The sequence below is a fragment of the Scomber japonicus genome, chromosome 22 (genome assembly GCF_027409825.1).
Source record: "Scomber japonicus isolate fScoJap1 chromosome 22, fScoJap1.pri, whole genome shotgun sequence".
Classification (NCBI taxonomy): domain Eukaryota; kingdom Metazoa; phylum Chordata; class Actinopteri; order Scombriformes; family Scombridae; genus Scomber; species Scomber japonicus.
Window position 1 is genome coordinate 22,254,521 of NC_070599.1, and position 26,965 is coordinate 22,281,485.

Sequence of the window (26,965 nt, forward strand, 5' to 3'; positions counted from 1 at the left end):
TGAGACACCAAGACAAACCAAACCAAAGATGGAAGCGGTATGAAGGAGACACACACACACACACACACCCACACACACACACACAACACTTGTGCCAATGAAAATGCAAAATAACATCTGGCCGAGGTAAGCCCCGTCGATCCCGAGGAAATACAAGCATGCAAAAAAGGAGGGGAATTGATATGGAAATGACAACGTTAAGCAACACAGCAGGTTCATTTGCATGAAGACACGGATTGGTTTCCATGTCTGACACACACACACACACATAAACACATAGACACACATAGACACACATAGACACACACACACACTCACACACACACGAGGCTTTGACACAATAGCTGCATTATAAAGTCTAGTCATCCGTTTACTTTATATGTTACGCTGCAGACAATGCTGCTTTGTTTCCCCTATTGTTATGTTAAATTGGCTGATTGAGAAAAATAAACATTTTGCACACACACACACACACACACACACACACACACACACACACACACACACACACACACACACACACACACACACACACAGAGAGTCAGTGGATGAGTAATTGCCCTGACGCAGTGAGGGGAGGATGTCCTGTTTGTTGGCTATTGTGGAGCTGTCAGTGGAGTCCTGTCATGTTCTGCCTGTAGCGACAACAACAACAGCAGCTTTATCAACGACCGCACTGGAAAAAAAAACAACAATCTGTTTTAATGCTTCCATGTGTTTTCAGGATCATTCCCTCTCTCTCTCTCTTTCTCTTTCTCTCTCTGTTTGCGCTCTGTTTGTATCCTCGAGAAGGTTAATCTGGCAGTTTTAACATCATCATTCATTTTAATAGTTGGGTTACCGTCCAAATTTAGATCGAATTTTAACCACATTTCCAGAACACTTGGGAGAAAGAAAAGTTTGAAATTAAGGCAATTTTCCATCCACTGCAGAGAATTGGGAGTTAGTTCATTCAGATAAACAGCTGGTGGCACTGTTTTCTTAAAGTCGAGGGCCATTAAATCATTTTCGGGAAGAGCAGGAACAACGAGAGGACGTAGCATTGGCGGGGAACATTCATTACACAATCGTCTACTTTAGATTAACAACTCTATCGTCTACATAGAAGATGATCTCAATTTTGAGGAACTTGTGGAACCATTGAGGACACAGATGTTACACAGAAGTACCATCATCATCTTTTACTCATATATCATCTAATACTGCAACTCAGGAGGAGTCACATATGAGCCAGATGCACTATCTCGACCTCCATACAGCTTAGTGAACTGTCGCTGAGCATTGGGTGAGGGATTGTCTCCTTTAGATAAACAACTGTATCGTCTACATAGGAGATAATCTCAATTTTAAGGGTTACATATTTATTTGGAATTAAAGGTAAATAACTCTGTCCTGGAATCTGTTTCCACTGCGCTGTAAATTGTAAATGAGAATAAAAACAAGTAGAAGGAAGCCATGGTTATGTTATGGTTGCGAGGGCTGGATCTCGAGGACATCGGTCAATCAACCTGTCAATCAGGACGTAGCCACGCCCTAATGCATACCCTGCTTTATCGTCACATATAAAATCAGGGAGGCCAAAATGTCCCAAATGAACATCATACTGCATTGAAGAAGGCTTTAAACTAGCGATTGAGACCATAAACACATTTTGAAAACGTTTACTGAGGTTAGAAATCAAGTGAGAAGTTGGTGAATTCTCCATTGACTTGTATAGAGACGGTCGCCCCCTGGTGGCCTTTTGATAGAATGCAGCTCTAAGTTACTTCCGCGTTGGCTTCATTTCAGAGGACCAGAACTCCTTGCCTGGTTGCAAGTAGTAGAGAAAATAATAATACATATAAATTACATAAACCAAGTGCTTCACATTAAAAAGGCCTAAAAGGAGGATAAAATAAGTTGCATAAAATCATTATTGATATTGTAGTAAACGCCTTCCTCATCATATCATTGAGTCTACGTGCACTACTTCTGGCTTTTGATAAAGCTTTAAATTACTGAATGCATTCCCTGCATAGCGTCAACATGATGGTTTGGTTTCATGAAAAATGTCCGCTTGGTATTTCACCGCAGAGAAACAAGAGCACGTCGGCTGCTTTGGATCTGTGGTGTTTGTGCGTCCACAGAAAACAGTTGGTTATCCCGATGTTTCATTTTTCTTTCTTTCAGCGGCCTGCCATGTTTGCATGCATACTCCAAACCACGTGTGGAACCAGAAACTGGACATTTCAACCATTTATCTTCTACTTTTTCTTTTCTTTTTTTTAAGCATTTTGTTGGCTTCTTGTAAACTATGCATTTCATACATTCTCAACAGTATCAGTTCGTGTAAAAGTGTGGAGAACCGAGTCTTATGCAGTTTGAACAGGGGTATCAAACATACGGTCTGAACCGGCTGAACCCCATGGGTCCAATTTGGTCCACAGTCATTTACAACTGTTAATTAATGGTTTATGAAGTGTTTACAATCTAATTAATAACTCACTTACAGCCATTTATTAATCCTTTATAAGGGTAGACTTATTGTAAAGTGTTTTGTACTGTGTTTTAAGGAGACTTTAAAGCAGGGGCGTCAAACATACCAGAACCAGAACTGGCTTGACTTGGACACATTTTATCAGTATCTCTTACCAGTTTAGCCCTAACTTATCATAGTGAAGTTATAGTATGTATTATATATATATAATACATCATTTATAGGTTATTATGCAATGGTTTTACTGGTCTGGCTCACTCCAGATCCAATTGGACTCCGAACTAAAATGAGTTTCACACCCTTGAGTTAGACTAATACATTAATATATTAGTATATTATATAACTAGAACTGGCCCACCAAGGGGCCCAATTCAGCCCTCTGGATAACTTTGCAATGTGTGAAAAGTGACTTTCTTAAATAAAACACGCTATTCTCACTTGTTTTCACTTTCCATTCACAGTCAAGGTCCATCTCAATAATTGGCTTGCAGTATGATTCAGATTTGAAGGAGAAATTATTCCTCAGGGGGGCTTGGACACATTTTATCAGTATTTCTTACCAGTGATCTCCTAGACAGTTTATCATAGTAAAGTTATAGTATGTATTATATATATATAGATATAATACATAATTTATAGGTTGTTACGCAATGGCTTTAGTGGTCCTGTCCACTCAAGCTCAAATTGGACTCCGAACTGAAGTGAGTTTGACACCCCAGAGTTAAACTAATATATTGTACTTGGTAAGTTTTTGTGACACTAAATTTGTCTAAAAATCAGCATCACACCAATTTGTTTAGTATAATCAAATCCTAATTCACTGTTTGTTTGTTTTTTGGCCAACTTAACTTTTACCACTCCACAAAGTTAGCTGGTACGCTCTGGAGGACACATACATCTGTTCTCATAGTGATTTTTCTTCCCTATGCCACATCATTTTATATAATAATAATAATAATAATAATAATAATAATATTTTCATTAGTAGAGCACCTTTCATACACGAGATGCAGCTCAACGTGCTTCACATTAAAAGGGCCTAAAAAAGGAGCATAATTTGGACTGTTTGTGCACCAGAAATGCATTTTTTATGAACCATAATTACAAACACAGCTACACAATTGATTCCTTTTGGGCTGAATACTTGTTAGCAGTATGTAAACAGCTCCAGCAGAGTTTTTGGACGATCGCTCACATTTCATACATTAACTTTTTTTTTTTTTTTTTTTTAAAGACTAACCAAAAAAAGGCAACTAAGAACAGATAGTTGCTGACTGGGTCTCTGGGGCAACGGCTGCAAACACTGCAAAATGTCTCCGCTGTGACAAGGGTAGAAGTCTCTATAAAAATCATGATGTGTGCAAAAAACTGGAAAAGCGGAGTGGAAAACAGACTGTACAGCAGCAGCAGCAGCAGCAGCACTGACTGAAAGATAACTAACAGGGAAATTTGTCTCACTCTCACTCTTTGTTTCTTTTTTTTTTAAGTGCTGAAATAGTTGATTAATTGATAGAAAGTCATGCATATTTTTTAAATTTGGTCATTTATCAACAAGAAAAGGCCAGTTTTTGGTTACAGCTTCTCAAATATGATGATTTTATGCTTTTTTGGGTTTTATCTCACTGTAAATCAAACAATCTTTGAGGTTTAGACAGCTAGAATTTGAAGATTGAATTTTACAATGAATTGAACAATATTATTAATAACAATGGAAAAAAAAGTTGCAGGCTGCCTCTGTTTCCCCTCTCATTTCTCCTCTCTCTCTCTCTCTGCTTCTCTCTGCTTTCCAGATGTAGACAGTAAATTCTGGTAAAGTGACGAGCGTCCACGGGGGGCTCAGATATTTACTACCTGCAAATGTTAATCTATCACAGCATCTGTGGGTGGGTTTTATAACTGCGCGGGTATATTTCTTAGGTGGTATTTTTTCCTCATTTTCTCTTGCTCCAGCTTGAAATTTGTACATATCTCTTTGGTGAATGTGGCCTGTTTTGTGTCCTGAGTGTGTGTGTGTGTGTGTGTGTGTGTGTGTGTGTGTGTGTATTGTTTTATTGTGTGTGTGTGTGTATGTGTGTGTGTGTTTGTGTGACAGGACAAGCATGTCGTCAGCGCAGTGGAAGATTAACGAGCAAGAGGAGCAGGATGTAAAGATGCTGCCATATTTCCAGGCTGACGCACACACACACATACACACACCCAAAGATAAAGTACAGTTGCGTAGAAAGGCTGGGAGTTTATATTCACACACACACACACACACACACACACACACACAAAGGTCCCCATGGAAATCACGCTACCAGAGTCTCGTAAACACGGGGTAGTGAATACACAAACAGCCGGACAGCTGCTGCAGCCTCTGATCATCACCTAATAAAAATCACATTTCAATTAATTACAGACGTTTAACGAGCCAGAGCGTGCGGAGAGAAACAGAAGAGAAAGAATGAGTAACTTCACCCTTAAAAGGAAACATTTTTGATCTGCCTTATTTAACAATCATCTGTTTATCCTATCACATATGTTTACTGACAATCTATTGACTGACCAGTTAATAGTAAAACAATGACAAAAGACAAATTATTTCTAATGCTTTGAAAGAAACATGTTTGTTTTTTTACTTGAACTTGACTAGTCAATAAAGGCTCTTTAATCACTTTTGAGCAATCTCGACTTTTCAATAAAGAGATGAAAAAGTGCCTTTTTAACCATTTTAGATAATATCCTCAGTCATATTGTGCACCTATTAAACAATATACTATATGCCTTTTTTTTCTATTCTTCCATCAAAATCCAATCCAAGCAAAATAAAATATGATGTGTGCTTATGTAAGCTTTATCCAACCAATGTTAACCAATAATATCATGACATTTATCCATCATTAGTTAGATAGACAGTAGTTAGATACTCTCTAAATGCTGTTTCATCTGGACTTAAGGTGTCACAAGGAGGTCAAAAACTGCACTTAAGTTCAACTAAAAAGGTTAAATGCTGATATTAGCACTCAAACTTAATAACTCATACATGCAAAATGTTATCTTATTACAAAGTGTGCTAGAGGAAGAAAGATGGAGATAAAAGAGAGAGAGAGAAATAGGATTAGTAATGTTGGTATTCAGTTAAAAGTAAAGCCAAGCAGCATTCCCATCATGTGGCACAGATGGTATAAATGGTGATCTGTGAACACTCAGATTGTCGGACATATCAGGATATTTGAGTGCTTGGTGAGTTTGGGGTTAAACATAGTTTGTGTGTCTATTAAATGTGTTTCTAATTACCCTGAAAGAAGAAAGCGGTGGACGTCTATTTGGTTTTCAAGCAGTGCAAGTTAGAAATGGATCATTATTACAGTAACTCCAATATGATATGAATTTATTTATATCATATATTATAAAAATATATTATATCTATAAGCAGTTAAGCTCAGTTAAGACTCTTTTGCCAGGGAGACGATGTGGCCAAGGCAGCAGCATAACTTTAGATAAGGCACACCTGTTTTACTTGGCTGAAAGCGTTCCAGGTGAGGAGCTCATGAAGCCAACAGTGTGTAAAGCTGTCATCGAGGCAAACAGTGGTTACTATCAGGAATTTAAAATATAAAACATATTTTTGGGTTTGTTGAACACTTTTTTGGGTTAATATATATTTCGTATTTCATAGTTTTGATATTTTCAGTGTTGTCCCACAATGCAGAAAATAGTAAAAACAATAAATTAAGAAATAAAAACCCTTGAATGAGTAGATGAGTGTAAAAGTCTGACTGATACTGTAGTTTTACTAAAGGCTAAACATCCATGAAGCATAAACATCATACCAATCCAAAGCAACATTATCATAATCAATAATAATGTCCTTGATGGTCAATGTAGGCCAACTTGATACTGGAGTTATGAGGCTGACATTACAAAGCTTTAACTTTTATTTAGTAATATTAGTATTATCATTATTACTACTATATTAAGTATTAACTTATGATATTATTGTGGTAGACGAGTCAGTAAACAGTTGCCTATTTACATATCTCACCGACATGGAGCCACATATGTTGAAGACTCACTGGATACAAACAAATTGTTGCTATAGGCAACACCACAAAGGCAGGAAATTTCCATCACACAGTCAGCAATTAAAGTCAACTGTATGTGTTTCTTGGTAATATCAGAGCTAATGGTGCGTTCCAATTGTACTCCAATGTCAGAATTTCCGAAATTCCAGTGGGAAATTTCAACCTGAATCACCCCAAGTTTTCAGACATGGAAGATTAGAAAACCCTCGCCAGCCCCGACCTCAAAATCCATGAAACATAAATATTGTATCAATCCAAAGCAACATTAACATAATCAGTTGTCCTTGATGGTCATTGTAGGCCAACTTCATACTGGATGTTTGAGGCTGACATCGATAATAACATTGTAAAGTTTTAACGTTTTTGTGGTAGATGAGTCTGTAAACAGTCGGCAGTTCACAGACACAGAGGTATGTTGTGTTGAAGACTCATTGGATGCAAACAAATTGATGCTATAGACGACACGAGCATTACAGTTGTACTTGGAAATCAGAATTTCCGAAATTCCAGTTGGAAATTTCAACCTGAATGACCCCTGAAGTCAGATTTCCGACTTGGAAGATCGGAAGAACGTCACCAGCCCCGACCTCAAAATCCATGATAGTAGCCTTTTGCATCAATAGGGTAAAAGTTGTAGTAGTATCCTGTTCATTAGCAGTTTTGTCTTATTTGTGTCTCATTAAAATCAGTCATACACACAGCGCAGTCCGACTTCTATATGTGGACATGTTACTATGGCGATTGTATAGGCGAAATACACTGTTAAGCGTATTTATTGACTGGTAATGGCCATCAATGGCTAACCTGGCTAGAATTGGTTTTCTGACTTGTTGAACTGGAACACGACATCATTCCCAACTCCGAGGTTAAAAGGAACGCAGCGTTAGAGCCAAGCTACATGCAATAATAATATAATGATAATAATAAATGTGGTTTTTCCTCTGGTGCAGCAATAAGGCCAAAACATTTGCCCCAACAGTGGTAATCTGAGGAAAATACAAACGTACCAAGTAAAATATTTTGTGTATTTCTTGCATTGTTTCCTGCTCGTATAATAACGTGAAATTATTTTTTAAGCACTAAATGTCAAAATAAAACAAGTACATATTGTGTAACTATGAATATTGTGTCAGTTTAACTTATGGGATCGGGAGGGACACAACACATGGTGAAAAATGAAAGGACTTTTTTTTGGGTGGGGGGGCAGGAGGGGGATTATCACTTTAAGATTCAGATCTTTACGGTTCATTCATGCCAGCAGACAAAGCAGATGTGGGCAAACACACACACACACACACACACACACACACACACACACACACTCGCCCAGTTTCTCAGGGAAACCAGTGTTTATAAGCAGGACTTTGTTTCCAAACCAGAGAAACGGTTATCCACCCCACAATGATGTCATGTGGATATGTTTGCCTGGAGGTGTGTGTGTGTGGTGTGTGTGCACTCTGGATTGGTGTGTGTGTGCATTAGTTAAGTTAGCAAACATGTAGGTGGGTCTTTCTTTAATCAGAGACAGAGACATTTAAAAAACCCTCTTGCTTTTTTTCCAGAATTGAAAAATTATGATACCCTCACTACTCGTTGAGGTTTTTGGTTTGGTTGTTTGTTGTGTCGTAAAAAGAAAAAACCTGCTTTGTGACAAAACTTGTTTAGTTAAAAAAAAAAAAGAGAGAAAAAGAAGCAGTTTTTAACTAAATGAGACATGACAGAGTGCATTATGTTGGTATACAGAAGAAAAAGAAACCCAGAGAGAGAGAGAGAGAGGAAAAAAAGAAAGAAGAACTAAAAGAAAGAAAGAGAGAGTAAGGACGTAAAACAGATGTGACAGGTTGAAACTAGGACTGAAGAAAAAGAGGAAAGAAGTGGATGCAAGGAAGGAAAAAGGGAAGTGGGGCAAAAAATCCCAATGATTCATATATAAGGTGGTGAAAAATTGGAAGTTACACAAGATTTTTAACATATTGTGATGCTTGAAAGCCGTAAAATCAAATGCATCCTATCAATAATTAAACATTACACAAGTAAATCTACTTTGATTTTTTTTTTTTTGTTGTGTTTCAATTGATTTTTTTTGGTTGTTTTCTTTTTTTTTCTCTCCCTACAATTGAAGTACAAAAGAAAAGAGAACAAGAGATCTGATAAAAAGAGAGAGGAGAAGCAGATGGGACGCGGCAACCCAAACGCACAATTTTCCCCCCGCGTTTTTCTCTCCATCTTTTTTTGGCTTGTCTGTAATTCATCCCTCCTCCCTTTTTTATTCCCTCCATCCATGCGTCCGTTCATCCACCCGTTTCCCTCTGTTGCCCCTAATAAAAGCCGTATGACTGGAAACCAGCGATACTTTCAGCCCCTCCGGTTGTGATGATTTAATGCGAGCCAACAGACCAACTGAATTTCGGCAAATAAACTCCTGTTCCCCTGATTTGATGTGACCTGGAGTTTTTCAAAGAGGCTGAACGTAATGCTGTTAGGATAAACCGCCTCTTACACCCAACGGGAGGCGATTTGCTTTTGTCATTTTTTGTCATTTTTTGTCATTTGCAGCAGTAAAATGACTCATTCTGTTTGAGTTAATCACAGTTTTGGGTTTTTTTTTTTGGTATTTTCTCGTTCCAACTGAGCATTTTTTAAACATCTTCCTCACTGGTCCCACCTCGTTGTCATCGTAGTTCTGACAGTAAAAGCCGAACGTCACAAAAGCTGCACTGTTCAGTTTCCCTCTCTGTGTGTTGAATATTAGCTTTGACGGGCGTTCGAGCACAATCTAACCGTCGGTGCACTCATGCAATCCGTGTTTAATCGCCCTTGGGAATTATTGTAATGTGCCGATAGTGTCTTTTACTGGTTGTTACGACCCCGATTATGTCTAGGAGTGAGGGAAGTAACGAGCAAAACAACTCAACAAAAGTATACTAATAAAGGCACCAGAGATCAAATCAAACTCAGTTAAAGCAGTGCTTTATTAACGGCCACCACACAGCATGTAACACTTGTGTTTGTGCTGCAATATTGAAGTCCGTGCCTTGAGTTGCAACAGTAGAGGCCTTTTGGACCAAAGACTTTGACTTGTCATAGTAGGAAAATCACAGGTGTTACTATTAACCACATTATGATGGCTCTGTACCTTCTTTATTCTCCTGTTTTGTCTGTCTTTATTCTATTTTAGCTTAATTTAATTTCCAATTTAACCCTCCTATTGTCAAAATTGACAAACAGGACATCAGGCGTTAACTCAAGAATGAGGTATAATTGAATTTAAATGAGAAAAATATGTGTAAAACCTGTGGTAATAAGTTGGAAAGAAGTTGGCTAAAAAGGTCTAACACAGAATCTGATTATAATTTATACATTATGCTTTTTAAACAGTCAAACCGGACAAAATTGACCCGGCAGGACAAAAGTTGGCGGTTTTCAACAGGAAGACAACAGGAAGGTTAAAAAAAAGTCTCTTTCCAAACCAAATAATTAGCTTATTGCTGATTACACAATTTTTTTTACGTCAAGCATGAGATAATAATAACTCAAAAATGAGGCATCATTTCATTTAAATGGCCCATTGACTATATCCAAAAATATGTGAAAACATAATTGGATGATAATTTATACCTTATGCTTTATAAACAGTCAAACCAGACAAAATTGACCCGGGAGGACAAAAGTTGCAGGGTTGTCAACGGGAAGGTTAAGAAAAGAAAAAAAAAAAAAAAAGAAGACTCTTTCCAAACCAAATAATTAGCTTATTTCTGATTATACCTTTTTTTTTTTTACGTCTAGCATGAGATAATATTTTACCTGTACATCAAAATATAAGTTTATACAGGGTTATGGGAAGGTCTTTCTTAATATATATATATACACACTCTAAAAGTGCTCTACAATTTTGACCTGGGAGGAGAGCTAAGAAATGAGCGCTATAGTTTCATTTCCAAAAAATATGTGTAAAACCTGTGGTAATGAAGTTGGAATGAAGTTGGCAGAGGACGAAAGTTGTATGCTCGATAGAAAAACAACACTTGTAATCGTATTTAAATGTATTTTATTGCACCATGTGTTGCTTTTATATCCTGTCTTAATGGATTTTATGTTTGATGTAAAACACTTTGAATTGCCTTGTTGTTGAAATATGCTCTACAGATAAATTTGCCTTGTCTTGTCTGTTCTATTCAACTGTCCCCCGGTATGCGGTATGTGACAGTGCTGCAGCGAGCCAGAGTCAACAACAGCACGCCCTAAAAAAAAAAGCAGCTTAAATGGAATTCGCTCATCGTTCATTTTTTATTATTTACACGTGCGCTTTCCCTACTGTGACATGTCATAATGTCTTCTATGGCTGAGTGTAGTGCCGCCACCCCATATAAAAAGCAGATGTTGTTTGGCACTGGAAAGCTTTAAAAAAAAAAAAAAAAAAAAGGAGATGTTGAGGAAGCAGGTCAGTGGGCAGAGGAGTGTGTGCAGAAAACAAACAAACAAATAAAAATAAAAATAAAAAGATGGAAGTTTATCAACAATTATATTAAAGAAATGTCGGCAAAAATCTCCGGAAAATTCAACTGAAATAACTTGAGCTGAGAAAAAACTAAACAAATCTGCTACTAACTCTCTCCTTCCACAGACTACATTAGAGATGATGGTATTTTATCATCTCAGCCTCTCCTAACTTTAACCTACCTGCTCAGGCTAAGCTACAGTTAACCGAATATTTTCCGATCTTTTAAACAATGACGGAAAAATCAAAATCTGATCCATCATTTTGACAGTCTACATTGAGTGTGATCAAGTGTAGCTTTAAGTTATTTACACTCCTATCCAGTTGGTGGTGAGTACATGTATTAATGAGCTTTTATCTAGTCTTGTCTTGTCTTTGGTCTAACATGAATTGCGTCATCATTTAGGTGACTTTAGCCGTCGCTACATATGTCACGAAATGTCACGATAGCTGAGTGACCGAAGTTTTTTTAAAAAGTTCGGTAATGGCGGTGTTTAGCTCACTGGGTAGAGCACCCGCCCCATGTGTAGAGGCTACAGTCCTCACTGCAGGCGACCCCGGTTCGAAACCTACGCCGAGCGGTCTTATCCTGCATGTCATTCCCCCCCCTCTGCCTCCAGTTTCCTGTTTCTCTCTACTAACCTGTATAATAAAGGCAAAAAGCCCCAAAAAATATACTTATATAAGTTTGGTAATTGTGACAGCGTTAATAAACAAAGGTGAAAGAAAGAGGGACTCATGCAGTGGAGAGGATTTGATGAATGTTTCAGGTGAGAAGGAGACAAACTTCAGTGAGGTTTTACATGATGGCAGACGTGCAAACCTATTAGACTACATCGTGGAGGGAACTAAATCTATCCCCAAAAAAAACCCACATTACTTTCGGAGCGTGTGGGCATCGTCGTTGACCTCCACACTGGACTTAACGCATCTCGCTATCTGGGTGCTGACAGCATGTTGAAGAGCTACAGACTGGATGCTTTTTAATGGTACACACCGCCAACTATGACGGTAATAATTATGACTATGATGGAATTTTAAGAGTCAGTCCATCGACTTGACGGACAATGAGAAAGTCTAATGCAACCGATGATCATGGGTGCTCCAAGGTAAACAGTATGGACCTCATGCAAGAAGCACTCATAAATGGTAAATGGTAAATGGACTGTACTTATATAGCACCTTTCTAGTCTTTACGACCACTCAAAGCGCTTTACATTACATGTCATTCATCCATTCACACACATTCATACACTGATGGCAGGAGTTACCACGCAGGGTGCCAACCTGCTCATCAGGGGGAATTTAACCATTCATTCTCATTCACACACTGTTGGCGCAGCAACGGGAGCAATTTAGGGTTAAGTGTCTTGCCCAAGGACACATCGACATGTGGACTGGAGGAGCCGGGAATCGAACCGCTAATCTTCCTCCAATTGGAAGATTGGCGGTTCGATCTCTCTAACTCCTGAGCCACAGCCGCCCCGCCCCACACTCGTACAAACAGATCAGCTCTGAAGAGGCATGTACAAGAGATTTAACGACTTTACGACATTTAAGCAAATTTGTGGCATTCATCGAATTTCTCAATTTTCTCTTGATGAGCTTGGGAGTGAACAAAATTCATGAGTGGTCTTACAAATCGTGGCCAGATAGTCTCTTTCTTCTTTCTTGAAGAAGCTAAGAAACACTTACTGAACTCGAATTATAATGTTATCTAAATGAATTTGGAGTTTAATCAATATTCTATCTACTATATTATCATCATCATGGCTGCCAAGTTTCCAAGAGGGTTTCTAGATATGATTTTTATTGCCTTACTTTGGCTCAGTATCTTCTATATTTCAGTAGTTGCTTGGAAGCTTGTCTCAGGGTCTTTCTGCAGGTCTCTCTCTCTCTGTATCATTTTCTGCTGCAGCTGACAGTGTAATATCACCCTCCTCGACCGCCTCGAAATATTAGTCACGGGGCGCTTAAAGAAAAGTTGCCGACTTGAATCCGGGGCGAGTAAAGTTAATCAAAGGAACAGTGGTGGTGGCGGTGTCCTTGAGCGAGTCGCTTCATTCACAGTAAAAAGAAAAAGGAAAGAAAAAGAAAAAGAAAGAAAAGTGCTGAGTCAGAATTTATTGGATGAATAAAAAGTTACTCCCTGGATATCTTTAAAAAAAAAAAAAAAAAAAATACTAAAATAGCATCTTAAATGTAAGATAAACAAAGCCGAGAACAACTTTTATGTGTTTGATGTTTTTTCAAGACGAAGACAGTTCTGACTTTTGTGGCTTTGGAGGAAACAAAATCCATCTGTAAGCTTTCATCACTGCTTAATATGTAGCTGTAAAAAAAAAAAAAAATTATCTTTTCCTTTTATAACATGACATTTCAACATAAAACATGTTGATGCAAGCGGGTGGGGAATTGGGCTTCATTTCATTCTCACTCTCCTCTCCAAAAAACCACACCACAGTTTTTTTTTGTTTTAGCACCTTTCGTTAAATGGGTAACTGCTGCGTCTCCTGTTCAACACGCCGGATCGCCGACTTTTACGAGACACCGAATAATCAAAATCAGACTCTTTCTTCTTCTTCTTTTTCTTTTTCTTTAAGAATCTCTGCCATATTATACAGCTTTTTAATGTTCGGAAAATGAACTCCGACTTCTCCTCGCTACGCTACCTCGGCCGTTTGTGTTTCAGCGAGTTCCTGACCTCCCCCCCTCCCTCCTTTACAATAACTCTCCCGCTGCTCAACTCTTCGCCTACGTTTCACCCTGCTGGAGGATTTCTCCTGTGTGCTGCGGGCTGTCAGCGCCAAGACCAAAAAAGGGCCCGGCGTTAGACTTAACCACACACTTACACACATACACACACACACACACACACACACACAACACACACTAATAGATAAATATACAAACACACACACATAAAGGAACATATAGAAAAAGATGCAAAATGACAAAAAAAAATCCCACACGTATCACGACTCAGACTCTGAATGTGAATGAGGAGGTTGTGGGTAACGCAGCGGGGTCGACAGTGTATTCACACACACACACACACACACACACACACACACACACACACACACACAAACAAAAGGATGTTAAGAGCCGCAAGGAGGGGTAGAAAGAGAAGAAAGAGAAGACGAAGAAGAAGTCATGCTTTTATCCCACACAGAGATGTATAGAAACAAGAAGAGACACATGACTCCACACATGAAAAGAGCCGTGCAGAGACAAAAAAGAGGTTTTAGGTGAACGAGGGTTCATGGAGAGAGAGACACACACACACACATACACAAACACACATATATATATACACACACACACCTGTTTATCCCCCCCCCTTCCCCTCCTCCCCTCCTCACACAAACAGATGCACCTGTGCCCCCACCCAAACACAGGCGCGTTACACAAACACACACCTTTGATGGTGCTGATGACCTGGTCCAGGTGTTTGGTGTCGTTGCGGTCGGGTCGACAGCTCGGACTGATCTCCAGCGAGTAGTCGGGTCCGTACTCTGTGAAAAACTGACACAAGCAAACACCACATCATTATTATTATTATTATTTTAATTATTATCAATACAGCTTCTGAATTTATGGGTTTTTCTTCTTAAATATGACATTTGAATTCTCCTTTTTTTTTCTTTTCCTTTTCGTATTCACAGTCATTCTTTTCATCCCTTCACATCTGCGCACAGCCTCTAAGCAGCCCGAGCGCCAAAGTACACTTTCTCCTCGTTGTCTCTTTTTTAAAGAATGCAGCTGTGCTTTCCTGGAAAATTTCAGGCTTCGTTTGGAGAAAGAAGAAATGGATTGTGAAACTGACTGGTGATGAATATTTACACAGGATTTTTAGGGATCATTTCTTTAAAAAAAAAAAAAAAAAAAAAAAGGAAAAAAAAAGAAAAATGAAAGAAATGCAAAACAGTGGAAAACATCAAAAGACTCCTCTGTCTCAACACAGAAACCTGTCTTGACTCTTCAGCCAACACATCTCCCCTTTTTTTCTCTCCCCCATTTTTGTGCATTATTTAAATTCATTTAAAGGAGGACTTATAGTGGGAATAGTAGTCCTCTCTGTCCTGAGTTAAAAACCTTCAGATGGACACATGTTCCTTATATTTTTTAACTCAATGTATTGTCTAGGAGTTGTATCGACACAATCGAATGTACGAGACAGTCTGTAGATAAAAAAAGAAGAAAAAAAGAAGTGTGTGGTGCAGGAATCATAGAAGAAAGGGAGCCGCAAATCAGTCAAACTTCCAACTAGACAGCTCGGGCCTCACCAACATGACCAAAAAAAGAAGACTGATGATGATTTCAGCAAATACCAAAGGCTCCTGGCATTTCACGAGCTGTCGGAGCCATTCCATGAAAACAAAACCAGCCAACATGAAGAGAGCGAGAGCGAGAGCGAGAGCGAGAGCAAGAGAGAGAGAGAGAGCAAGAGAGAGAAAAAAACAGGTGGAAATCCAGACAAGCGGGTTCAATGAGAAGTTAAAAGCAAAGCACGTCGGTTGAAGAAGAAGAAGAAGAGGAAGAAGGAGAAGAAAAAAAAAAAATTGCATAGTCGGGCCGTGACTCAGTGCCATGAGAGCAAAACAAACTCGGAGGCCAGATCTGACCACAAGTGCGTCAGTCCGTTCGCAGCGACTGTTGTGAAAGTCTTGGACTCTGAAGACTCAGCAGAACACTCCGAGGAACGCCAAGGTGACTGAGGCCTCAAACTAAACACGCACCATCCTCCATCCTCCATCCTCGGTGTGTGTGTGTGTGCAGCGCTGCATGTAGAAGAAGTTTGTCCACGAAACTGTTCAGACTATAAAATGTAAAGAATGCACAATCCTGAAGTCTAAAGTTCAGTTTGACCAGCAGTCAGATGTCGGTCAGTTGAAGGGGTCATATGTTTTTTTGTAATTTCCCCTCATTTATATACTATTATAATACCAGATGTCTATGTTAGATTCAAACCACCTTTATTTAGTTTTAGTCTTAGTTTTTCTGGTATTTGGGTATCTGCCTGGAATTTAAGCTGTTTCTAGAAAACTGTAAATTGTGCGTTAAGTATCTTCTTCCTGTGCTGCTGCCACCTAGTGGAACTAGCCCGTTATATCAAGACGTCAAACTGAACGGGACAACGTAAAAATCGAGCGAGAAAACAAAGCAAGAATGAAAACGTTCTTACTTTCAGTTAACAAAGTTTTAGTCTTCGTTTTCGTTAACTATAATAACCCTGTTAAACACTTATTGTCGGTTGTCAAGCTAACATTTGCGATAGAAGACTCCACCACTGTTCTTTTAGTTAAACTGTGTTAACTTTATTATTGTTTATTATTAAAGTGATTGAGCTATCTTTCATAAATCGTACATCCGTAATGGACTCAATTTAAACATGATTCATGATAAACCACCTTTATTTAGTTTTAGTCTTAGTTTTTCAGGTATTTGGGCATATGCCTGGTTTCTAGGAAAATCGTAAATTGTGCGTTGAGTATCTTCTTCTTGTGCTGCTGCCACCTAGTGGAACTAGCCCGTTATCTCAAGACGTCAAACTGAACGGGACAACGTAAAAATCGAGCGAGAAAACAAGGCAAGAATGAAAACGTTCTTATTTTCAGTTAACAAAGTTTTAGTCTTCGTTTTCGTTAACTATAATAACCCTGTTGAACACTTATTGTCGGTTGTCAAGCTAACGTTTGCGATAGAGCTTGGTCCCGTCTGCCATCTCAGCACCCGATAACCCCATATGGACCCAGCCTCCTCAGTGTGATATATGTGTCGGTTGTTCAATGTCTGGTGGTGTTTGTGCAGTGTGTGTGTATGTACTGTATATTGTTTGTGTCCGGTAGGTCTCTGACAGATTGTGAAAATAAATTTCCCCTTGGGACAATAAAGGCTATCTATCTACCCATCTATCTATCTAGAAGACTCCACCACTGTTCTTTTAGTTAAACTGTGTTAAGTTTATGATACAGCAGCACTACCACACTTTGATGGCGATATCTTTATTAAAGTGATTGAGCTATCTTTTGTGAATCGCACATCCGTAATGGACTCATCTTACACATGATTCATGATAATGAGGATGCAAAAATATAGAAATGTGTAGCAAAAAAAGCATATTACAATCACAAATCATGTTTTTAGGCGAGCTCGTGTCTTATTAAGGCTCGAATGATGACGTCAGATTGTTTAGATTGTTCCTTGGGCTGTTCGCGTTGTCCTCTCGTATATTTTGGATCAAAGTTGAGGTATAACAGGTGTGGATGTATTAAACTTGACAATACTACGTCGTCTCTAGGGCTAACCAATGAGAACAGAGGGAGCTGATCATCAGGAGGAGGGGGCCTTAAAGAGACGGGAGCTAAAACGGCTTGTTTCAGACAGAGGCTGAACTGAGAGGCTGCATAAAGAGCCAATATAAGATAAATAAGATACATGTTTTTTGCTGTAAATCATGCAAAGATATTTCAATACAGACCCAGAGTATAAATATATATCTGGAAATGTGCATGATACGATGATACGTCCAGTTAAAGCAGAGAAAATCAACACAATGGTCACACAACTAGTGAATGTCTGGCATCTAAATCATGCCACTCGCCACACGCTGATTCACCCCCCTCAGACTGTTCCTCTCAGTCTGGTTAAGAAATGAGTCAGTAAACATCCCCGTAATGATTTCTAACTTTATGCCAGGGTCCTTTTTTTCTCTTTTTTTACACAAAGACAGGGATATCTTGTTTTTGGTTGAAGCTCTTTAGAGGATTAGATGGATGTCATTAGAGAAGACTTCAGAAGGGTCTGTTGCCAAAGCAAAGATGGACATTCACTCACACACACACACACACACACACACACACACACACACACACACACACACACACACACACACACACACACACACACACACACACACACACACACACACACACACACACACACACACACACTCTAACACAGGCCGGAGCAGATGTGCACATACACACACACACATAAAGCTGAGCCAATGTGCAGTAGGGGTGTACTTTTATTTACTTGAAAGACAAAGACTGGTCTGTCTTTGTTAAATAGCTGTGTGCATGTGTGTGTGTGTGTATGTGTGTGTGTATATAGATGAAGGTAAACGTATATATATGTGTGTGTTTGTGTGGATATTTTTTAGGTAAAGCCTCGTCTACTCTGTGTGTGTGTGTGTGTGTGTGTGTGTGTGTGTGCGTGTGTGTCATGTGTCTGTTTCCAATTAGCTCAGATGAGTTTCTGTGTCTTACCTCCGGTCTCAACTGAGCTCAACATGAGAGTAGTTATTTAACACACCAGTGGACAGACACACACACACACACACACACACACACACACACACACACACACACACACACACACACACACATAGACACACACCCTCCATGTATTCCCATGAACCCAGTGCTCTGTCTCCTGCTGTCCAGTAACACACAAAAAACACACACCAATCACACACACACACAGTCTCCTGCTGCCTGCTTGTTTGGCTTGGATGACCATGGGGAAGAAACACACACACACACACACACACACACACACACACACACACACAGCTAAAAGAAACACACATTTTCCTATAATATTTCTATAATATTCTTATTATATGATATTCAAGTACCTTTGAGACTACGCGGATCTGTGAAGAGAGGAAATAAGTGAGAGAGTAAGAGATGAAAATAGAGAAAAGAGGAGCTATTCTTACGCTGTGAAGTGAGAACGAGAGATATAGAAAATGATAAATAAAAGAAAAATAGAGGGTTTTTTTTTTTTGGGGGGGGGGGGGGGGGGGGGGTTTAGTGCACGATCCGGGTGACGTAGCGCATCTACGTCACCTGCACAAGGTCAAGAGACAGAAAAAAAAACAGCTGACTGGCTCCAGTGTCTCGAGCAGAGTCGCACACAGAGATAAATAGTGGAAGGTCTCTGATTATTTACCATGGTCTCTAACATGGACCCTCTGCCCATCAGTCACTGTTCGTATGAGAAGCACTGGTCTGGATGTGTGTCTAGGAGCCTAAATATAATTTGAGTTAATATTTGGATAATAATATAAGTTCATAGGTTAAATGGTGATTTATGTTTATGCTGATAAAAAAAAGAGCTATTTACAGTATTTACAGATTAAAATGTTGACAGTTTGTATTTACAGTAAGTAAGAAGTTAACCCTTTTCGTGATATTTGGGAGTACGTTGTGGCTTTCTAGTCATTTTGCATATTTCGTTGACTTTGTTCTTTACGTGATGATCTGTGTGGGTGGGGGTGGGGGGGGGGTTACCTGTGGAGTCATTCAATCAGGCAAGCATGAAGTGGAGCCACACAGTTTTTTGACCTCTCTACCTCCTTTTGTCTCACTCTTTTTTTATTTTCTTATCTTGGATTAATGTTTTATTATCGTTGGTGTGGATTACAACGAGAGAGTGATTAGAGCGTCAAGCTAAGGCTTCATTAATTAGGAACCTACGAGTAGTAATAGTAATATTAAAAGCAGTGGTAATGGTAGCAGTAATACATTTATAACTGTAGTATTTGTAGAGTAATAACAGTAGTAGTTGGAATAGCATTTATAATATACTAAATGTCAGGTGTTTTTATATGTAAGCTTGTATTCTGTTTAAAGGCTTGTTACTGTAAGAAGGTCTGAGTGTTTGTGTGCATCCATCTGTCATCCTCAGCGTGCGTGTTTGTGTGTGTGTGTGTGTGTGTGTGTGTGTGTGTGTGTGTGTGATAGTGTGTGTTTGTTTTTACAGCCATCAGCAGGATCTCCACCTATGAAGGATGCCGAGCCGTGCAGTGGAGCGGAGGGAGGGAGGGGAGGGAGGGAGGGAGGGTGGGGTTGGGGTTGGTGGTGGAAACGTCTCGGAAAACAAATGGACTCTGTCTGCTATCAAGCTGCTATCTAATAAATGTTTTCAACAAGGAAAAGAGAAACTGCGCCAATGCCCAAAATCGCAGTCACATAACGCACGTACACTTCTCTCTGTCTCTCTCTGTCTCTGTCTCTCTGTCTCTCTCTCTGTCTCTCTCAGTATCTGGATTATCTCTCACCGCTCCATCTATCAATTTATTATATTTTTCTTTTCAAAATTTCCTTTTAAAGGCATGGTGCCCAAGAATTAGTATTTATATGTTTTTAGAGCATAAACCTGAAAGGAAACTTAGGAGTTCTGTTTCAGATTCAAGCCCACATGAGCAGGTGCACATGTCCTTTTGAGCCTTTTTTAGTATTTATATAATAAAATATGAGACTTTTATGTGTGTTGAGCCAATTTGCTGACATAAACTTGATTTGTAAGAACACAGTGCTAAAAGTAGGAAAGAGTGCGATCCTGCAACGAAAACAAGTCTGTAGTTGTATTCAATGATCTATCTTAACATTTTAAAACAGTAACTGAAGTGCACTTAAAAATGTGACTTCATGATGATAAAAAGTAACATTTTAAGGTTTTGCTGCTACACTTATATCTGCCATATTATCAATAAATCTTTATCTATATAGCGCCAAATCACAACAAAAGTCATCAAGGCACTTCTCACATAGAGCAGATCTATATTGTACTCTTATATCCATGTTTGTAGACAGTAACATAGAAGATACTTTCAAATTTAAAGGATCTTTAAAGGACTATTAAGACTTCACTTGCTATCTGAGGGCGTTGACTGTTAGACTGTGGTTTGAGTCTTATGACCAGCAGCACCTGTTAGCGCTTTTAACAGCTGTGGTTGAATAAATGCATCAAACCCATCAGGACTGAAGTGGCGAGAACATAGTCAGCGGGTCTTTAGGAAGTTTTATTCATCCACTTCTTTCTCTTCTTATTGCTAGGACAGCTGTGAAGACTTATATCGCTTCTCTTGTTTCATTACAACCAAGAGCTTCATTGGCGGCCTCCCTATGTCAAAATATGTATTAAACATTATGGATTTTTAGTTTCTAACAACGTATTTTACAGGCATCTAATTAGGACGCCTCCCAGACGCCTCCCTGGTGAGGTGTTCAGGGCACGTCCCACCGGTAGGAGACCCCGGGGAAGACCCAGGACACGCTGGAGAAACTATGTCTCTCGGCTGGCCTGGGAACGCCTCGGGATCCCCCGGGAAGAGCTGGACGAAGTGGCTGGGGAGAGGGAGGTCTGGGCTTCTCTACTTAGGCTGCTGCCCCCACGACCCGACCCCGGATAAAGCGGAGAAGACGGTAGGGTACGGTACAACGTATTTTAGTTAGAGCGGGCAATTGTAGCATACTTAGTTTTCATAGTCGGCGTTCTTTTCAATGAATTCCTAGTTCTTAAGTTCTTTCCAGTTCTAAATTTCGCACCTGTTCCAGTTTAGACCCCGTTATCAATAACCAACCTTTAGCCATTTCACAATTTAAAATGTGCTTAAGTGTGTGAACTTGGTCGCCAACTGGTTAAGACGAATGCCATATGGGCCTAGTTATTATTAAAAGTCTTGGTTTTGTAAAAGTTTTTGCTTTCTATTGGGTGAATAAAGCTTCGTTTCTAACCTAACCACCATATAACTGCACTGTCCAGACCTTTGTTGCATATAATACCCCTTGTTGTTTCTTTCCTCTTGTTTCCCGTCAACTCTTAACTGTTAATATCTAATAAAAGCCTTAAATTCCCCAGTTAACATGGAAACATTAGGTTCTCTCTAATCCGTCTGCTATCACTGTTTCTGTCTATAGACGAGCTCAGTTATGACTATAAATGGAAAAAAGGGAAAGAAGTGAAATTGGACTGGTAACAAAAGGAGAGAGAAAAAAGTTCAAATGGTCCTCGCCTTATAGGATAATAAAAAGTGATGATCCAATCTTCTAGGATGAAGTCTGTCCTTGAACTTGAAACACAAACAGACATTAAAAAAGATGCAGCCGAGACTCAGGAAGGGAACCGCGACAGGAAACTAAACTCTTTCTGCTCACTTCTGGTGAATCCCAACACTCACTCACCACTTTCCCTGTCGTCATCATCAGTCAAATAATATTTCACTTAAAAAAAAACCTCAATAATCTATAAATGGAAGTGAATGAGGATGGAGTATTGATTAAATAAGCTTCTGAGCTGCATATTTCTGTGTCATTTTTTTTTTTTTGGTAAACAGACAAATCTTTTTTCCGAGGTCTTAACACATACACAGTATTCCCCCGGTGACGTTTCCGGTGATTGAGCCTGTGACTCTGGGAGCCGACACATCGCTGACGGCAGCGAGGGGCAGGACAGGAAGTGGCTGCAGACAGGAAAAGAGGAAGTAGGAAGTAAAGAGGCGGGACGCTTCCCTGCTGCCAATCTGGGACCAGAAATGTCCTCCCTTCCTGTGTGAGTCTGTGACGGACACCCTTTTTTTTTTTTTTTTTGCTTGTACTCGAGGTGAAGGAAATTAACATGTCAGATAACAGTCTGCACTACAAGACAATGTAGCATGTAATCAGTCAAATTAGGAACGAGCTGTTCTTTAATTATTTGTGTAACCTCAGGGCCGACGAGATAGTCTGCAAGCAAGATAGATCTCAGACTAGCTTCATTTTTATAGCAAAGGTTGGCAAAATAATCTCATTAGGTTAATTAAGGAAGTATTTTTGATCAGGGACCTTTTGAAACCTTAAATTTGTCTCAATTGCAGTTCTTTAGACATTTGTATAACCTCACTGGTGGCAAGATAGATCCAAAACTAGCTTAATTTCTATAATAAATATTGGCAAAATAATCTCATTAGGTTGATTTTTGTGGTAGCTTTGCATGTACTAAGTAAATTAGTTGGTAGTTACAAGAAGTAGTAGTGGTATTTGTGATCAGGAACCTTTTGAAACTTTAAATTTGCCTCAATTGTAGTTCTTTAACCATTTGTATAACCTCACTGGTGGAGAGATAGTCTTCAAGCAAGATAGATCCCAAACTAGCTTCATTTTTATAACAAGTATTGGCAAAATAATCTCATTGGGTTGATTTTTGTGGTAGCTATCCATGTAATAATTCAATTGAACATCACGCAAGGAAGTATTTTTGATCAGGGACTTTTTGAAACCTTAAATTTGCCTCAATTGCAGTTCTTTAGACATTTGTATAACCTCATTGATGGCAAGATGGATCCCAAACTAGCTTCATTTCTATGATAAAGGTTGGCAAAATAATCTCATTAGGTTTATTTTTGTAGTAACTATCCATGTAATATTTCAATTGAACAACATATAAGGAAGTATTTTTGATCAGGGAGCTTTTGAAACCTTAAAATAGCCTCAATTGTAGTTCTTTAACCATGTGTATGACCTCATTGGTGGAAAGAAAGCCTGCAAGCAAGATAGATCCCAAACTAGCTTAATTTTTATAGCAAGTATTGGCAAAATGATCTCATTAGGTTGATTTTTGTTGTAGCTATGCATATAATAAGTAAAAAACACAACACATAAGGAAGTATTTTGTTCAGGGACCTTTGGAAACCTTAAAAATCACCTTGGTTGCATATCTCAGGCCTACATTATGTGCTCCTCTCTTCTATGTGCTGTCCAGTAAAGCTTAGATGACCATAGATGTAGAAGTTTTGCAGTTGCTTTCTCAAGTTTTAAGATTATTTCTTTTCATCCAACATAAAAGACGTTAAATAATGCTTTTGTTAAATGGTTCCAGCAGGTATCCTTGTCTGCTCCGGTCTTTGCTGTTTTTTTAAACTGTAGACAAGATATGAATGAGGGGGATGTTATCATTGGCGAGCTGTGGTTACCTACAAAGCCCGTCTGCTGCCTAGACAATGACATGTACCTCCTTCACAGAGGTGTATTAAGTTGCAGATCAAGGAGTCGTAGCCTTTTTAGACTAGAGAAACTGGTTCTCGTTGGAGGTAAATGGTGTCTAATCAAATCTGAATCCAGTATCTGATCCGACTCCTTTCAAATCCTTAAGCTTTCGATAATTTGGAGCTACAAAAAAAAGCTTAAAATCAAGTAGTGATATTAAAACAACTAAAATTCAGATAGATTTAGATAAAGAGATATATCTATACATTGGTCTTTGCTAGTGAAAATAAGACATCAGAGATATAAGAGTTGATATTAGAGATTCTTTATACTCTGAGCTCAGCAAATCTAGGTTATTGTACCAACTTGGAACCAGATCAACAATTTTGAGCTCCAAAAAAAAAAAAAAAAAGCCAAATAGCCATCAAATATTGACATTATAACAATGAAAATTCAAGCTTTGTCAGATAGATTTAGATAAACTGCTGTCTATACGTTGGTCTTTGCTAGTAAAAATAAGATAGAGGAGATACAAGAGTTGATATTAGAGATTCTTTATACTGTGAGCTCAGCAAATCCAGGTTATTGTACCAACTTGGAACCAGATCAACAATTTTAAGTTACAAAAAAACAAGCTAAAAAAAAAATCAAATATTGACATAAAAACCACCAAAATTCAAGCTTTGTCAGATAGATTTAGATAAAGCAGCTATATATACATTGGGTTTTGCCAGTGGAAATAATAAAAAAAAAGGAGATAAAAGAGTTGATATAGGAGATTCTTTATACTGTGAGCTCAGCAAATCCAGGTTATTGTACCAACTTGGAACCAGATCAACAATTCAGAGTGAATCAACAAGCTAAAAATCAAATATTGACATTAAAACAACTATAATTCAAGCTTTGCCAGATAGATTTAGATCGGTACATTGCTTTTTTTTGTGTGAGTAAAACTAAGAAAGAAGGAATAAAAGAGTTGATTGGTGATTCTTTATACTTATGAATTCAGCTAAGTCAACTTGGAACCAGATCCAAACTATAACCCTGACATCTCGCTGGATGTGACAGTCAGCTAAATGCACTAAAAATGCCCAACGAGCAAATCCAGGTGCCAGTTTCCGGCTTGAGGAATATTTGTGGCATACATGTGCTTTGAGGGCATCGCGGTGGAGACAGGAAAGAGAGGAGCGACAGAGTGAGGGGAAGGTACAGTGTGTGACAAAGGATATGAGCTGGATTCACACCAGCAACACTGTGTGAGTACATAGTGTGTGTGTGTGTGTGTGTGTGTATGTGTGTGTGTGTGTGTGTGTGTGTTGGCTCGCTGAGGCAGCAGGGCAGCCGCAGGAAGTTTGGATATGTGGTTTGTTTTTAATCGGAGCCGCACGGCTGGGAGGAACTCAGCTGCTGGGAAACAGCCGAAAACAGAATTAGACAAGAGGACGGGTTTTTTTTTTGTGTGTGTGTTTTTTTTGGAAAGAGGGGAGGGGGGGGGGGGGCTGTTTGGGGTTGTGCAGGTTGAATTATTGAAGAAGGGGCAGATGGACGGCTCAAACTGTTTACCAATTATTTCTTTGTAAACATCACAGCTGCATGGAAAACTACCATCTAGACCAGTTTGAAGAGTTGAGTCTAGACCAGAGGTGTCAAACTCATTTTGGTTCAGGGGCCACAGACAACCCAATCTGATCTCACGTGGGGCCAAACCAGTAAAACCATCATATAATAAATGAATTATAACTTAACTGTAATAAATCTATATTCAAAACAAATGAATAACCTGAGATGTCTTAAGAAAAATGATTTTAACAATATTATATGTCAGTTTTTTGCAGATTATTTAGCACAGAAGCTGCTGATTGACGACATTTTAATATATAAATGATTTAAATATGAACACAATATGCAGCTACTCGTTGTTTTTTCAGAGGATGGGTGGAAAAACACTTTAGGGCAGAGATGTCAAACTCATTTTCATTCAAGAGCCACATACAGACCAATTTGATCTCATGTGGGCCGGATCATTAAAAAGAAGGAAGGAAGGAAGGAAGGAAGGAAGGATGGTGAAGGATGGATAAACAGACAGAAAGAAGGACAGAAGGAAGGAAGGAAGAAAGGAAAAAAGGAAGGTAGGGAGGAAGGAAGGAAGGACAGATGGAAGGAAGGGAGTAAGGACAGATGGAAGGAAGACAGGAAGGAAGGAACGAAGAAAGGAAATAAGGAAGGTAGGAAGGAAGGACAGATGGAAGGAAGGTAGGAACAAAGAAAGGAAATAAGGAAGGGAGGGAGGAAGGACAGAAGGAAGGAAGGTAGGAACAAAGAAAGGAAAAAAAGAAGGTAGGGAGGAAGGAAGGACAGATGGAAGGAAGGTAGGAACAAAGAAAGGAAATAAGGAAGGTAGGGAGGAAGGACAGATGGAAGGAAGGTAGGAATAAAGAAAGGAAAAAAAGAAGGTAGGGAGGAAGGACAGATGGAAGGAAGGTAGGAACAAAGAAAGGAAATAAGGAAGGTAGGGAGGAAGGACAGATGGAAGGAATGTAGGAACAAAGAAAGGAAACAAGGAAGGTAGGGAGGAAGGACAGATGGAAGGAAGGTAGGAACAAAGAAAGGAAATAAGGAAGGTAGGGAGTAAGGACAGATGGAAGGAAGGTAGGAACAAAGAAAGGAAATAAGGAAGGTAGGGAGGAAAGACAGAAGGAAGAAAGGAAGGAAGGACAGAAGGACAGAAGGAAGAAAGAAATGAACGAAGAAAGGAGAAAAGGAAGGTAGGAAGGAAGGAAAACAACACAGGAAGGAAAGTGGGCCGGATTGCACCCCTTGGCGGGCCGGTTCTGGCCCACGGGCCGCATGTTTGACACCCCTGCTTTAGGCCTTTATGTTTGACTCCTCTGGTCTAGGCAATGAACAAAATCTGACAAGCTGCAAAAGAAAAAAAAGGCACTAAAATAATAAATCTCTGCAAATCACTAATAATAAAAATAATAATTAACCCTTTATAGGACACTCATTGAAAGGAAGGAAGGAAGGAAGGAAGGAAGGAAGGAAGGAAGGAAGGAAGGAAGGAAGGAAGGAAGGAAGGAAGGAAGGGAAGGAAGGAAAGGAAGGAAGGACGGAGGAAAGAAGGAAGGAAGGAAGGTGGGGGGAGGAAAGAAAGAGAGAAGGAGGG

At 39.2% G+C, this 26,965-nt stretch overlaps 1 protein-coding gene across 1 annotated transcript in view; it reads right to left on the bottom strand.

Moving 5' to 3' along the window:
- The window catches only part of hdac8 (histone deacetylase 8), a 46,594-nt gene that overhangs the window by 443 nt on the left and 19,186 nt on the right, over positions 1 to 26,965 (bottom strand). The window contains exon 10 of the mRNA XM_053343790.1: positions 14,464 to 14,569. Coding sequence (XP_053199765.1) covers positions 14,464 to 14,569 — 106 coding nt within the window. The remainder of the gene's footprint in view (positions 1 to 14,463; positions 14,570 to 26,965) is intronic.